Raw genomic sequence first — 16,545 nt, 5'->3', positions numbered from 1 at the left:
CCCATGCATTCTGAATGTTGAGCAATCCGTTCAGGATGCATCAGGATATCTTCAGTTCAGTCATTTTGACTGATTAGGCAAAAGATAAAACCGCAGCATGCTACGGTTTTATCTCCGGCGAAAAAAAACTGAAGACTTTTTTCCCCATAGGAATGTATTAGTGCCAGATCCGGCATTCAAAATACCGGAATGCAGGATCCGTCCTTCCGGTCTGCGCATGCGCAGACCGGTAAAAATGTGTAGAAAGATACAAGACTGATCCGTCTGTCCGCATGACAAGCAGAGAGATGGATTCGTTCTTGCAATGCATTTGTGAGACGGATCCGAATCCGGATGCGTCTCACAAATGCTTTCAGTCACATCCAAATCGGCGGATCCGGCAGGCAGTTCCGACGACTGAACTGCTTGCCGGATCACACTGCCGCAAGTGTGAAAGTAGCCTTAGTGTTTTTTTTTGTTTGTTTTCTTTTGTTTTTTACTTACTATTAGCCCCCTTAGGGGCTGGAACCCTTGTCCTATTCACCCTTAGGCCCCTTTCACATGGATGAGATTTCTTCTCGGGTGCAATGCGTGAGGTGAATGCATTGCACCCGCACTGAGTCCGGACCCATTCCCTTCTATGGGGCTGTGCACATGAGCGGTGATTTTCACGCATCACTTGTGCGTTTTTGTGAAAATCGCAGCATGCTCTATGTTGTGCGTTTTTCACGCAACGCAGGCCCCATAGAAGTTAATGGGGCTGTGTGAAAATCGCAAGCAAATGCGGATGCGGTGCGTTTTTCACGCATGGTTGCTAGGATGAAAGTCTATTCACTGTATTATTTTCCCTTATAACATGGTTATAAGGGAAAATAATAGCATTCTTTAATACAGAATGCTCAGTAGAAGGTCAATATAATAAACATTATATACACCCCAGTATAATAAACATTGGTGGCGCAGTGCACGCCCCCCCCCCCCAACACCCCAGTATAATAAACATTGGTGGCACAGTGCCCCCCCCAACACCCCTGTATAATAAACATTGGTGGCGCAGTGGGCAGTGCCAATGAGGGTTAAAAAATAAAAATAAAAAATTAACTCCCCTCCTCCAATTGATCGCGTAGCAGCCGGTCTCCTGTTCTTTCTTCAGGACCTGTCAAAGGACCTGTGGTGACATCACTGTGCTCATCACATGGTACATCACATGATCCATCACCATGGTAATGGACCATGGGATGAGATCAGTGATGTCACCACAGGTCCTGAAGAAAGAACAGGAGACCGGCAGCTACGCGATCAATTGGAGGAGGTGAGTTAATTATTATTATTTTTTTTTTTATATAAACCCTCATTGGCACTGCCCACTGCGCCACCAATGTTTATTATACTGGGGTGTTTGGGGGGGCGCACTGCGCCACCAATGAAGATAACTGACCTGTTAATACAAATACAGGAGGCGGGTGCCGGAATCAAATAGCCGGCATCCGACCTCTGACAGGGAGCTGCGATCAGCGGCAGTTAACCCCTCAGGTACCGCACCTGAGGGGTTAACTGCAGCGGATCGCAGCTCCCTGACATAGAGGTCGGGTGGCGACTATTTGATTCCGGCACCCGCCTCCTGTATTTGTATTAACAGGTCAGTTATCTTCATTGGTGGCGCAGTGGCCACAGCCCCTCCCCTCCTCCTCCCGCCCCTCTTCTCATTGGCGGCGGTGGCTGCAGCAGCACAGGGGGGGGGAGACGGGAGACTCCTTCACTGCGCTGCTGAGAAGAACATCGGCGGCGGGGCAGAGCACTATCGTCTCCTGTGCCCCGCCGCTGTATTTAACTGCAGAGCTGCGGTGGCGGGTCTAGTTGCAAATGGCGACAAGACTAAAAAGTCTTGTCGCCATTTGTAAATTCTATGTTGCATTGGCGACCATTTTGGTCGCCATCTGGAGCCCTGAGAGTAGTAATGCCCTCTGTGCATTGTGCCTCCTCCAGAGTAGAAATGCCCATTGTGCCCCCTCTGTGTTAAAAACAAAAAAAATAAACACAGTAACTACTCACCTTGTCCCGTTCCTAAAGTTCACAGTCCTATCTCCCCTACAGATACAGATCGCTCTGCAGCACTGTGTGGGTGGAGCTTATGCAGGTTTCCAGTCTGCCGGCTCCTCCCACACAGGCTGGCAGCGCGATCTGTGCCTGCAGGCTGAATGATGGAGCAGGGAGAAGTCTTCCTGCTTCACCATTCTGTGGCTGCTGGCATGAAGGAGGGGAGGAGCACGGGGAGCTGAGCTGTGAGTGACAGGACCGCAGTTCCCAGCACTCCAGCAATGAGCGCTTCCTTCTGTATTGATGGAAGCGCTCATGGCTTCTGGACTCTGGCACCCCCTGAGCGGCACTTGGGGCGGACCGCCCCCCACTTAGCACACCACTGCAGGGGTCCGGACAGCTGGCAATCGCGGTCCGCCAGTTGAGTACCCCTGATCTAAATTAACTGCCCTGGCACGCCCTTAACCCTTCGCGCCCCGGGCATGTGCAGTTGCCCGGCCCCCCTTCCCCTAGCTGCGTACCTGACAGTAGCAATTGTGCTTACCTTTAGGAGTTGTGCATTTCCCAGGGACAACTCTGATTAGGGCATGTAGATAGGCAAATCCAGCTCCTGCATATTAGCGTGGGCTTGACACCATGAGCTGCCAACGCTTGTATGTGGAACTGGGTTGAAAAGGAAAACATAAGGCAATTGTTGGGTGATGCTGGCAGAAGGTAATCCATCAAGACAATTCAGAACGTAAAGAGAAAATTCTTTCCGGATCATCTTGAAGTACCTTCTGCCACCAGTGCCTTCAGATTGCCTGCTCTCTCTTTGAACCTGGTTCCAGATGGCCAATCTGACAGATTTGTCAAACAGCGTTGTGCAACCGCTATATAGTGTGAGCTGTTGAAACTAAATGGTGCTTTATTTTTGTAATATGTTTTTATTTAAAATAGTTTTTGGGCCAAAATACATGTAAATCAATAATAAAAAATGGTGTCCTTAGCTTTTAAGCTGACTTAATAGTTTCATTCTTTCTGGCTGAACACAGTGTAGCTTTGAAGCCCAATTAATGAAAGGTTGTGAGATGACTGGTTTATGTATTCTGTTCATTAAGGTGTGATTATTTTCTTTCATTTGCTGGTAATATTTACCACACAAACAGCAGTCACAACTTGAAGTATCATGTAATTTTCGGTTTGATCGTGCACCCTACTGTATGACCTAATTAATTGTTTCATTCCTTATGTACATGAATTATATTCAGGGAAGCATTAGAGGAAGGTGCATTGGTTTGGTGCTTATTCATCCCATCTTTGTTAATGGCATACATTACATGCTGGTGCTTTCTCATAGTGTATCTAATACATGTATACATAATATCAATTTTCTTATCTGTACCTGAACTGTCACTTCTGGAAGTTAGTAAGGATGATTATTACATTGTAAATTTTAAGATGTCTCCAAGGAAGGCCTCGTAGTTTATTAAATCTGACAGTGTGGATTCTAAAAATGATCTGATAATTGCTTTATTTGCCCGTTTTGAGTGTTCCTATTGGTTGAAAGTAGTCAGTATTCACATTTTTTTGAGTGAAAACGATGATGCTGAAGTGTGTGTAAAGGGAGAAAATGATTGCATCCTCTGTCAAAGGGAAGACAAATATCTAGAAATAATTGCAGTGATGTACACATTGAAGTAATTGAATGCATATCTATTCAGCTTTTACCCCAATGTTTCTCATTTTCTCTTTTTATATTTTATTAAACTGTTCATGCTTGAATACGTGCATGTGAGCTGCATGTTAACAGCTGTTTTCAAGCCTTGCCAAAAGCTCTCGGTTGGATTAAGGCCTGGAATGTGATCTAGCCATTCAAAGAATTTAAGTTGAGTTGGTTTATGTCATCACTAATTTAGTTTAGATTTTATTTTTGGGGCACTTTTCCTCTATTTTTCTGCATGCACTGTCCTCCAAAGGGAATCTGTCACCACTTTTATGCTGCCCTATCTGAGCAGGGAAGTCATGAACATGAGCACTCTAGTGCATTCCATGTATTGAGCCGACTCGTGCTTGGCTTGCGCTGTTGCTGCTCTATTCTGATTTTGCCAAAAGGAAAGTGACCCAGCGTTTTGCTCAGGTAATCTGTCAGCATAGGGCAACATAAAATGACTTCCTCTTTAAAGAGCATCTGTCAGCAGATTTGTTCCTATGAAACTGGCTGACCTGTTTAGGCTACTTTCACACTGGCGTTTCTGGGTCCGCTTGTGAGATCTTTTTCAGGGCTCTCACAAGCGGCCCAAAACGGATCAGTTTAGCCCTAATGCATTCTGAATGGATAAGGATCCATTCAGAATGCATCAGTTTGCCTCCGTTCAGCCTCCATTCCGCTCCGGAGGCAGACACCAAAACGCTGCTTGCAGCGTTTTGATGTCCGCCTGACGATGCAGAGCCAAACGGATCCGTCCTGACTTACAATGTAAGTCAATCGGGACGGATCCGTTTTCACTGACACAATATGGTGCAATTGAAAACGGATCCGCCTCCCATTGACTTTCAATGCAAGTCAAAACGGATCAGTTTGCATTATCATTGTTCATTGTTCAAAACGGATACCAGCGTTTGCATTATAGGTGCAGATCCATCTGTGTAGATACCAGACGGATCCGCACCTAACGCAGGTGTAAAAGTAGCCTTACAGGAGTGCTCGGCAGCTGATTGTATCTGTGTTGGTCCCATGCTTTAATACATGCAACTGAGCCTTTAGGAGCAATAGGGGTGTTGCCGTTACACCAAGAGGTTCTGCTCTCTCTGCAACTGCCGCGCCCTCTCCACTTTGACAGGACCAGGTGTGATCACATTTTCACTGCCTGATCCTGTCAATCAAAGTGCAGGGGGCATGCAGTTGCAGAGAAAGCTGAACCTGTATGCCAACATCCACATTACTCCTAGAGGCTAATCTGCATATATTAAAACTTTGTTTCTCAGTAATGCAGGCACATATGAACATGGGACCAACACAGATGCCTTCAACTGCCAAGCGCCCATGTAACAAGTCAGTCAGTTTCATAAGTACTAGTGTTGATCGAGCACCAAAGTGCTCGTGTGCTCGGCTGCTCTGGCTGAACACATCGGTATGCTCATGTGCTCTACCGAACACAATGGAAGTCAATGTGAGAACCCCATGCACCCCCTGCTTGGAAAAGAAGAGGATGTCTGGTTCACAAAAACAAAGGTTAGAAATTGATGGAAACCCCATCAAAATGGTTTGGAAACAGCATTAAGAGGATAGCTGGATGCGTCTTGGACTCCTATTATCTAGATGAAACCAATAGATGGCGCTGTTCATGAGTCATTACAAGCAGGACAATAGTCCTCAGATACACCCTGCTAGAAGATGTGTGAATGATAGCAGCAATCCGATATACACCTCAATGTTAGCGCAGGCTATTATAGGCTAAGTGCTACACGGTGTGTGGACTTTGTTGAGCAGTGTGCCCCACTTACTAGCCCCCCAACAAGATGAACAGCGCCATCTATTAGTTTAATAGTCTTATGACAAGAGTAATAGTATTGTCATAAGACTATGAAACCAATAGATGGCGTTGTTCATGAGTAGTGTGGATCACAAATTTTCCATGCAAATTGTTTTTCAACTGAAAAACCAGGCAGATTCAGCTCATTTGCATGTCTTTCCCATATGCCCATGTTTATGCAAATTTAGTTTTTACTTGACAAAACTGTATAAAAAGGTTATTGAATATTATGTTGGGACAATCAGAAAACTTTTTGTCTACCTAATGATATTGATCTAGGTGCGCAGGTCCACCCAAGCCATCCAACAGATCTGAAGTAACTTTGAGGCTTACTGGCTCTCAGTCAGATTAGAGCTGGTTTGGAATGTCTCATATGGCACAAGCCTGCCATTGTAAGGTATGCTGGCTAAGGCTACTTTCACACTCGCGTTTGGTGCAGATCCGTCATGGATCTGCACAGACGGCTCCGATCAGATAATACAACTGTCTGCATCCATTCAGAACGGATCCGTTTGAATTATCTTTAACATAGCCAAGATGGCTATTGTGCCAGATTGTGTCATAGAAAACGGATCCGTCCCCATTGACTTACATTGTGTGTCAGAACGGATCCGTTTGGCTCAGTTTCGTCAGACGGACACCAAAGCGCTGCAAGCATTGTTTTGGTGTCCGCCTCCAAAGCGGAATGGAGACGGAACGGAGGAAAACTGAGGCAAACTGATGCATTCTGAGCGGATCCTTTTCCATGCATTAGGGCAAAACTGATCCGTTTTGGACCACTTGTGAGAGCCCTGAATGGATCTCACAAACAGAAAGCAAAAAACGCCAGTTTGAAAGTAGCCTAAACCTGTCATCTGTCTCATGGATAGATTGATGGCTTGCATATACCTGGCTTTTGGCATACAGCCTTTGTATGGTTGTCTATTGTATGTCGTAGATAATAGGAGTCCAAGACGCATCCAGCCATCCTCTTAATGCTGTTTCCAAACCATTTTGATGGTGTTTCCATCAATTTCTAACCTTTTATTTGTGAACCAGACACAGGGGGTGCCTGGTTTAATGCTCGGGTCTCCCATTGACTTTCATTGTATTAAATTGTACTCGAGCACCCGCAGTATTTGGCCGAGCACTCGCATGTGCATAGCGATGCTCGAGCCGAACAGCAGTTTGGCCGAGCATGCTCGCTTAACACTAATAAGTACAAATCTGCTGACAGATGCCCTTTAAGGGCCTGCCACCACATCTCCAAAGAATGATACTGCATTCACCTTGCTTTACCTTGAGGATTGTATTCTTCTGTAGAAGAGATTTCCTAAGCCTTCATACACACAATAGTGTCTATTTCAGTACACATACTGTGGATCTGCAAAATACGGATACCTTCCTTGTGCACTCCTCATTTTTCTCACTCCCATAAATGAATATGAATATTCTTGTCTGCAATATGGACCGGTATGGACATGTTCTATAATTTGCGGAACTGCCACATAGATCTGCAAAATATATGGAAGTGTGCATGGTCCCACAGAAAATGCAGATAGCACATGGATGAAAAATGTGGCTGTCTGCATATGAGGCCTAACACTGTGTTTCACTTGATTTCAGTGTCTCATGTATGTCTTCCGATAAAGTGTGCCTTACCCACAGGTCTCTTGATGTACTCCCTACTTGCATATAAGATGTCTCTTTTGCAGCAGAGTAAAATCTGTAACATGCCATGAGTGAAAGCCATTTTCATGGTGCGATCATGGCCCTAGCATTTGTCTGAAATGTAGCAATATTGAAAGCCCTTGTTTCTATTTTACTGATGGGTACATGGAGTTTACAGCGGGAGTACAGCATATCTGATATATCATGTTGGAAATGATGCTGTTTATGTTGATGTGTATGTTTGTTTTCTCTATTGTAAAATGTATTATAAACTTTTTTTTTTTTTTTTTTTTTTTAAGGTCAAAGAAGTTTTTTAGTTTTATAGAAGGGTGTCTTGTGAAAAATTACATGCAACGTCCCCCTACCGAACAGCTTCTAAAGCATCCATTTATAAGGGACCAGCCAAATGAAAGGCAAGTCAGGATCCAGCTTAAAGATCACATAGACCGGACCAGGAAGAAGAGAGGAGAGAAAGGTTAGTGGTGATAAAACCGGATGAAATGTGTGATTACACAGCCTGACACATTTTATACCTTATGTTATATAGTTTTTGTCTTCACCATGTCTTCTTTAGAAAGTAACACACATATAAATATGACATTGCTAATATTAAAGGTTCCATGTTTAGTATAAGGATCTGGATCAGCTGACAAAAAGGATAAGGATCTGTCAGCTGACATTCCCTTTAAAATAAGTATGCATCAGGCCGTTTCTCTGTTTATTCCTCTTGGACGCGTGTGAATGAATGTCAAGGGGTAACACCCAGTTGTCAGTTTTTTAAATGTCCAGGACAAATAATAAAGGAATGGCACAAGACTTAAAGTTACGAGACAAGATGCCCCAGAATTGTTTTCCCAAAATATTCTGAGCCCTGAAGACCTCTTCTAACCTCACTGTATATTTTAAAGGAGTTGGCTGGTTTTCTATATTGATGTCCTATCCTCAGGATAGGTCATTTATATCAGATCGGCGAGGGGTCCGACTCCTGGCTCCCCCGCTAATCAACTGTTTGAAGAGAATGCAGTGCTCATGCGAGAGCTGCTTTCTCTTGATTGTTTACCTGCATCGATATTGCAGCGGCAAGCAGGGGTACTTACAACTGCTCAGTCCCATTCACTTTAATGGGAATGAGTGTAGGTTCTTCACCCCATTGAAGTGAATGGGATGGAACAGTTGTAATTAGACTGCTCGCTGCTGATGTCGATGGCGAGCAGGTAAACGGTGAAGAGACTGCGTTCTCGTTAAAGAGCTGATCAGCGGGGGTCCTGAGGGATAGGTCATTAATATCAGAAACCAGACAACACCTTTTAACTTTATGGTTTCATCATTCTTGTTGTCCTTCTCCACCTCACATTATGGTGTTATAGAAACCACATCTCCAGGATGCACCCTGTTTCTCCCATGTTATCTGACTTGCTCATTTTCCTTCTAGCAGGTATGAATGTTTATTATGTGAGTTAACACTATGGCCAGGCTGCATGATTTAATGTGTAGGTTAACACTAGCTGCTACTTCACACTGTAGTCTTTCAACAAACAGCACAACAGTCGCCATGCTTAATGGGGTTGTCCGGGATTGAGGCCTTTGTTACATTAGTACAAGACAGACATACATATAACATACATCCATGTCCTACCTTTTCCACATGTTTCTCAAGCCCTGGTTTCTTATAGGAAATTCTTCGCTGTAAGTGAAGTTTTCTTCGACTCGGCGATGTACCTGGTCCCTTGCAGGAGCGCTAAAGCCTCTACTTCCGGCTGCTCAGGGAGCCCTGTGATGTCACCAGCACTGATGGGTGGGCTTCAGCGCTGCTCTAGCCAGTAAAATGGCTAGGGCAGTGCTAAAGCCCGCCCATCAGAGCTGGTGACGTCACCGAACACACTGCCCGGCGGAAGCTTCCGCTGGACAGTGTGTTATTCTAAACAAAAGAGCCTTTGTCCTGCGCGTTTTAGCGCTGCGCAAAGGAGAGCATCGGAGCATGAACTGCCCCGATGCTCAAGTCAGGGGGGCTGCCTGGGTGAAAATAGAGGTTTGTCTGGGTTCAGCTCTGAACCCGGACAACCCCTTTATATTGCTGTGAAGTGCGGGCTGAAAATGGCTTATGGAATCTCCACTGTAATTTCTGTCATATGTTGCACTTTGTTCGGACTTCAGATTGTGCATACATATGACATAAGCACATTTGGCTGATGTTACTGTATCTTTGTGATGTTGGGGCAGCACAGACTCTTTGTAGCACATTAGCACTATTCTGTAGGACTACAAGGAATCATAAGCACATGCGACACACATGATTTTTATGTGCCTGAGTAGAATAAGTGAACATAGTGGTTGTCGCTTTTCAGTGCTATGAAGCCGCTGACCTCAGCTATGAATTACAATATATCCACTGGACCATTCTAAGATGAGTAATACAGTTACGGATAGAAATATAAACCTTCGCGGATAGCAGACTTTATATCATCACGATGATTCCCTTTCTTTTCAGAATATAAAATAGAGTGTTTCATATTCTCTAGAGCAGTGCATTGTATGGATTTTGTATATGGTCTTCTAATGTCAAACCTGCCTTTGGTAATGCTTTTTTTTCTTTTCTTTTTCCCCCCATAAGATGAAACAGAGTATGAATACAGTGGAAGTGAAGAGGAGGAAGAGGAAGTGCCTGAGCAGGAAGGAGAGCCGAGGTATTTCACGTTGTACTCACTAGTTTGCTATGTTGATTGAGCTGTTGTGAAACATTCTCTGAGTATTTTAAATGTATCTCCATTTTCAATTAAACAAATTTGCTTGTAGTATTGGTAAATAATTGGCAACCCGATTTTTACATGTGTAGAGTATTCTTGGCTTGGATATTAGTAAACCGTTGCTTAACGCATGTTGTGAGGAATGAACTTCTCCACAGGGAACTATTCAGAGGACGGCTTTTATGGGATTCTGTCACCACTTTTTACCCTATAGAGATGCGGACGTGCACGGCTAGATCGCCGCTAGCATGTCCGCAATATACCTGTCCTGTGTCTCTGAGTGGTTTTATTGAGTGTAAAAAATGATTCTATATATATAAATAATCAGGCTGGTAAGGAGTCCAGTCATGCCCCCTGTGAAGGAGCCCAGAACCGCCTGTATCCAGGAATCTCCTCCTTTTTCACTAAGTCAGATCGCCGTAATCTCGCGATGTGCGAGCTCGCGCATGCGCAGTGTCTACATAGTGTTCCTTCCCTGTTCTGGCATGAGCCTCAGGGAAGGAACTGCGCATGCGCAAGCTCGCACACTGCGAGATTACGGTAATCTGACTTTGTGAGCAAGGAGGAGATTCCTGGATACAGGCGGTTCTGGGCTCCTTCACAGGGGGCATGACTGGGCTCCAGAACGGTTAGTGCAGCCCCTTGGGCTCCTTACCAGGCTGATTTACATATATATATAAAATCATTTTTTACATTCAATAAAACCACACAGAGCTATGGGACAGGTATATTGCAGACACGCTAGCGGCGATCTTGCCGTGCATGTCCGCATCTCTATAGGGGAAAAAGTGGTGACAGAATCCTTTTAAAATGCTGTCCGTTTTACTTATGTCCAAATGTATCTATATTCCTTTAGCTCAATTGTTAACGTGCCTGGGGAATCCACCCTTCGACGTGATTTCCTGAGACTGCAGCAAGAGAACAAGGAGCGTTCTGAGGCATTACGAAGGCAGCAGCTGCTGCAGGAGCAGCAGCTCAGAGAACAGGAGGAGTACAAGAGACAACTACTGGCAGAGAGACAGAAGCGCATAGAACAACAAAAAGAGCAAAGGAGGCGACTCGAAGAGGTACAAAATCATCCGAGTGTTCATTGTGACACAGCTTAGGATTCTTGGACAAGTCATCAGTTGTATTCCAAGTTAAAATAGAAAGTAATATCTCCATCTAGACAACATACATATTTGAATCTCTGTATTGTGTAATTTTATATAGGTAGCGTTACCATCCCCACTCTCATTATCATCGCTACCATGCTGTCTGTTTCCCTAATCTAATAAGCTGAGCTGTATGGTGTGAGGTTACTATGGCGCCTCTTCGTCTTGATGCTTGGGGTCACCACATTTTCTCTTGCCTCCTCCTATGCCAAGGTTAAAGCATATAATACTAGTTAAGTTCTTACTGATAAAGCAAGACAGGAATTTGGTGGCGTGGATCATAAACACTTAAGGCAATGCTGAATTCTTTACTTTGGTTTAGAATAACGCAGATATCAACAGATTTTATAGAGATTGGACAAATATGGAAAAACGTAGCCGTTTTGTTCTGAAACCGTGCCACAACAGCCCGCAGGTTGTGTGTGGTATTACAGCTCGGCCCTATTCACTTTTACAAAGCAGAGCTATACCAGTCACAAATCATGGATATATTTGGCAATGTTTCCAGCCATGTTTTTCTAAACCTGTACACAACCTTGAAATATTTTTGTACATTAAAACAAACCATTCCCTATTTACCTTTCTCCTCACTTGCTTATTATTTGTATTAGATTCTTCTATTAAAGAGGAAAGCTGGCCATACTACTAGTGGTTTCATAAGTTAAGTAATCAATAGGCCGGGTCACTGGCCTCAGTGGTCACTTGCCATATGTCCAAGCATCACTGCTGAGGCCAGTGATTGGTTTCAACAGTCAAATTCCACAAGCTTCTCCTGCTCCAACATGCTGCTTTTAAAATTGCATTGTATTTTGTTGTGAGTGGCCCTCTTTGAAGCACACTGGACTGTCCAGAAACTTCTGGACGGTTTGCATCCATTACATCATTTTTTTTTTTTACCTGATTACTGTGCCGCAAAAATAGGTTTATTCTAGTGTTCAGTACAAATATGGCAATATGAAACATATAGTGTATGTGTATAATATAAATATATATATATATATATATATATATATATATATATATATATATAAATAAAATAAAAGTTGATGAGCAGCACACAAATCCACAGCGGTGCAATTCCTTGAAACAGACCACGGACCTGGTCCTATTAGATATATGTAAAAAAGGCCAAGGCAGCACTCAAATATCCGTGAAAAAAGGGTATTTTAATCACCCATGTGAAAGACAGCAACGTTTCAGCTCACTCCATGGAGCCTTTGTCAAGCCATAATACATAGTGCAAAATCAAGTGCTTCTATAGCGTGCATAATAAACAAAGTGATTACATGATTATACATCAATTTTTACAGAAACACTATTAAGAACAATGTAAATCAAGTATACGCAATTATATCTCACTAAAAACAGGTCATATCATAAAGTGCTATGTGTCAAGAATTCTGATCATAAATTCACCTGGTTACAGTGCATAACATCATTAATCAATAATTCAAATCAAGTGTACATGATCGTGCTGATTAAAAACAAATAATTCATCTAATAGAGAACTCTCACATGCAGCTTGAGACGGCAGGACTCAGTCGGCGTCCGGAATTGAATAGTGCGCAGGCGTGGGAAACTCCTCATCCCGCGAGACTATCACATAGAACACATAGACGCCCACATCCAAGATGGCGACCCAGCACCAGACAGAAACTGAGCATGCTCGTTCCCGAACCAAGGTGGAAACAGTCTGACATACATGCCATGTGACATGGTCACATGACCGCCATTCATAGCAATGGATCGATCATACTACACCATTTCTTTAATAATAACTCAAAAGAAGGGAGTCAAACAGTGCAAACCGGGCAATGGCATACCGCCACTATCACCCTTGTTCACATACTCCCACATCCTCATATATCAATGGTTATATCTCTAATGGTCCACATGTCATAGGCAGTCACACTTTATCTCAAATGGCTTGGCGTCTCCGCCGGGGGTCACCCGATCAGAGGCAGCACACCCAGATAGGGGCCACAGACGTCGCCGCAAAGCGACTCTGCATCCCGGTCCCCATCATGAGAAAACCATCCTATCGCATGCAGACTGTGTAATATCCTAGGGAACCAATGTGCACAAATACATGGCCTGAAACACCGGCCATTTACACTGTGCCAAAGGTCCCATAATATACGGAAAATATTGAAAAAATGTGTGGTATTGGGTCACATCCTGTCTGTGTCATCATATGTCCCATTGTGATTACTTACATATGACAATAAGCATTAAAGGTAAAATATAAAGACTCTTTTTCCACATATCCATAATTGCCAATACGGTCCTGCTGTCTTATAGCTTCCAGGGAGATAATTCAGTGTAGAACAGATTTGCATATCCATCTATATAGAGAATAAATAAAACAAAAAATCAGTTGTTGGATTGAATACAATAATTGCACATGTATAAAACCCATACGAGAGAGGCGAGCAGAGTTCGTCAGAACCATAAGACAGAAAAAGGTAAGGGAAAAAGCGGGGAAAACCGACATAAAACCACAAAAGGCAAAACCACCAAAAAACAACAATGAGACATATTCATATAACCCTGAAATCAACATTGACCCCTCTAGGTTTGAGAGTTTGTAACTCAAAGATCCAATAGAGTTCTCTTCTTTTTAAACGTATCGTCCTATCTCCACCCCTTCTACACAAAGGCACTTGCTCAAGTATTCTGAATTTCAAATCACGCTCACAGTGTCCTGCCTCCTTAAAATGTTTGGGCACAGGTGAATCCAGCCTCTGCTTTCTTATAGTATATCGATGTTGGTTTAGGCGTGTTTTAACATCCCAAGTTGTTTCACCAACATACCACAGTTTACACGGACATGATGATAATAGATAAATCGCATATGTAGAATCGCACATAAGGTATTGTTGAATTCTGATTATTTTACCAGAGGCTGGATTTACAAAGGAATCACCTCTGATCATATAGGAGCAGTTAACACAATTGCAGCACGGATAACAGCCCTTACGTGTAGAGCCGAAATACGTGCTGCAGTCAATTGTGGAGGACCCAACATCAGCCCTGACTAATTTGTCTCCTAAGTTGCGACTCCTACGAAAGGAGCACAAAGGGGGAACCCCTGATGGGGACTGCTGATACAATAATCCGTGACAAATGGAATCCTCGACATCCCAGTCTTAGGCTTCCTGAGGTCACCATCCTTCATTCTGGTTTTAGTTTTACTAATACTATCAGAAATGAGTCTCTTAGGATAGCCTCTGGTCTGAAACTTAGTGGCCATTTCTGATAGTCTGCGGTCTCTTACTGGGCCCTCAACAACTATCCTCTGTGCTCCTCCTCGGACTGGCCCTGTCTGCGTTTTAAATCTCGCACCGGTCTTCAGTTGGCGCAGGCGCACTGAGTGGAGGACGCTCGCTCGGCCGCTCCATCCTCAGTGCGCCGATGACGTCACATGTACACCCGGCGCAGGCACACTGAGGATGGAGCGGCCGAGCGAGCGTCCTCCACTCAGTGCGCCTGCGCCAACTGAAGACCGGCGCGAGATTTAAAACGCAGACCGGGTCAGTCAGAGGAGGAGCGCAGCCCTGTCAATCAACATGAGGAGGGGGCGTCATTATGAATGGAGGATGCGGCTGCTAGCAGCAGGTAGCCACCCTACCTGCTGCTAGAGAGGTAATTTGCATAATATAAAAGTCAGTTTTTTTATATAACTACTGAACCAAACTGAGTAATAGCCCTATGTATTGAGAAATCGCAGCATAAGGATTTTAAGGAGACAAAAAAAAAAAAAAAAAAAAAGAGTTTAGTGGAGTGACAGAAGCCCTTTAAGTGTTGCAACCTCTGGGGCCTTTACAGTGAGGAACAGAAGTATTTAAACACCCACTTAGAAATCATGGAGGGGTCTGAAATTTACATTGTAGGTGCATTCCCACTCTGAGAGACAGAATAAAAAATATAAAAAATTCAGGAAATCACATTGTATGTTTTTTAAAGAATTTATTTTTCTTGCACTGCTGAACATAAGTATTTGAACACCTGAGAAAATCAGTGTTAATATTTGGTACAGAAGCCTTTGTTTGCAATTACAGAGGTCAAACGTTTCCTGCAGTTCTTGACCAGGTTTGCACACACTGCAACAGGGATTTTGGCCCACTCCTCCACACAGATCTCCTCTAGATCTGTCAGGTTTCGGGGCTGTCGCTAAGCAACACAGTTTCCTCCAAAGATGTTCTATTGGATTTAGGTCTGGAGACTGGCTAGGCCACTCCAGAACCTTGATATGCTTCTTATGGCGCCACTCCTTGGTTTTCCTGGCTGTGTGCTTCGGGTCGTTGTCATGTTGGAAGACCCACCCAGCCGCGACCCATCTTCAATGCTCTGACTGAGGGAAGGAGGTTGTTGCTCAAAATCTCTCACTAAATGGCCCCATTCATCCTCTCCTTAATACAGTGTAGTCGTCCTGTCCCCTTCACGGAAAAGCACCCCCAAAGCATGATGTTACCACCCCCATGCTTCACACTAGGGATAGTGTTCTTGGGATGCAACTCATCCTTCTTTTTCCTCCAAACACGAGGAGTGAAGTTTAGACCAAAAAGTGCTACTTTGGTCTCATCTGACCACATGACTTTCTCCCATGCCTCCTCTGGATCATCCAGATTGTCATAGGCAAACTTCAGACAGGCCTGGACATGTGATGACTTGAGCAGGGGAAACTTCCATGCAATGCATGATTTGAAACCATGATGGTGTAGTGTTCTTCCGACAGTGACCTTTGAACTGTGGTCCCAGCTCTCCATGTCATTGACCAGCTCCTCCCTTGTAGTTCTGGGCTGATTTTTCACCTTTCTTATCACCAGTGATACCCCACGAGGTGACATCTTGCATGGAGCCCCCTTGTCCAAGGGAGACGGACAGTCGTCTTTAGCCTCTTCCATTTTCTAACAATTGCTCCAACAGTTGATCTATTTTAACCTAGCTGCTTGGCAATTGCCCCGTAGCCCTTTCCAGCCTTGCGGAGGTCCCCAATTTTGTCTCTGGTGTCTTTTTACAGCTCTTTGGTCTTGCCCATGGTAGTAGTTGGCGTCTGACTGACTGTGGAGTGGACAGGTGTCTAAGTTAGATTAATGAGTGGAGTAGAGGTGGACTTTGAGAGCCAGAATTCTTGCAGTTTCTCAGGTGTTCAAATACTTATGTTCAGCAGTGCAAGACAAATTAATTCTTTAAAAATCATATTATGTGATTTTTTTTTTTTTTTACAATGTGAATTTCAGACCCCTCCATGATTTCTAAGTGGGAAAACTTGTAAAATCGCAGGGTGTTCAAATACTTCTGTTTCTCACTGTATATGTAATGACAGATCATGTGACACTTAGATTGCACACAGGTGGACATCATGTCACTAATTGTGACTAGAGTTGTTGCGATACCAAATTTTTGATTCGGTTTCGATACCATGAAAAAGTATTGCGATACTCGATACCATTCGATACCACG

General features: G+C 43.9%; 1 protein-coding gene across 1 annotated transcript in view; it reads left to right on the top strand.

Moving 5' to 3' along the window:
- Positions 1–16,545, top strand: part of MAP4K4 (mitogen-activated protein kinase kinase kinase kinase 4) — a 158,851-nt gene that overhangs the window by 95,895 nt on the left and 46,411 nt on the right. Inside the window, 3 exon segments of the mRNA XM_040425023.1 lie at positions 7,481–7,656; positions 9,793–9,865; positions 10,782–10,992. Of these exon segments, the coding sequence (XP_040280957.1) occupies positions 7,481–7,656; positions 9,793–9,865; positions 10,782–10,992 (460 nt within the window).

This window comes from Bufo bufo, chromosome 3 (genome assembly GCF_905171765.1).
Source record: "Bufo bufo chromosome 3, aBufBuf1.1, whole genome shotgun sequence".
Taxonomy (NCBI): Eukaryota; Metazoa; Chordata; class Amphibia; order Anura; family Bufonidae; genus Bufo; species Bufo bufo.
This window is presented reverse-complemented; position numbering and strand designations above follow the sequence as displayed.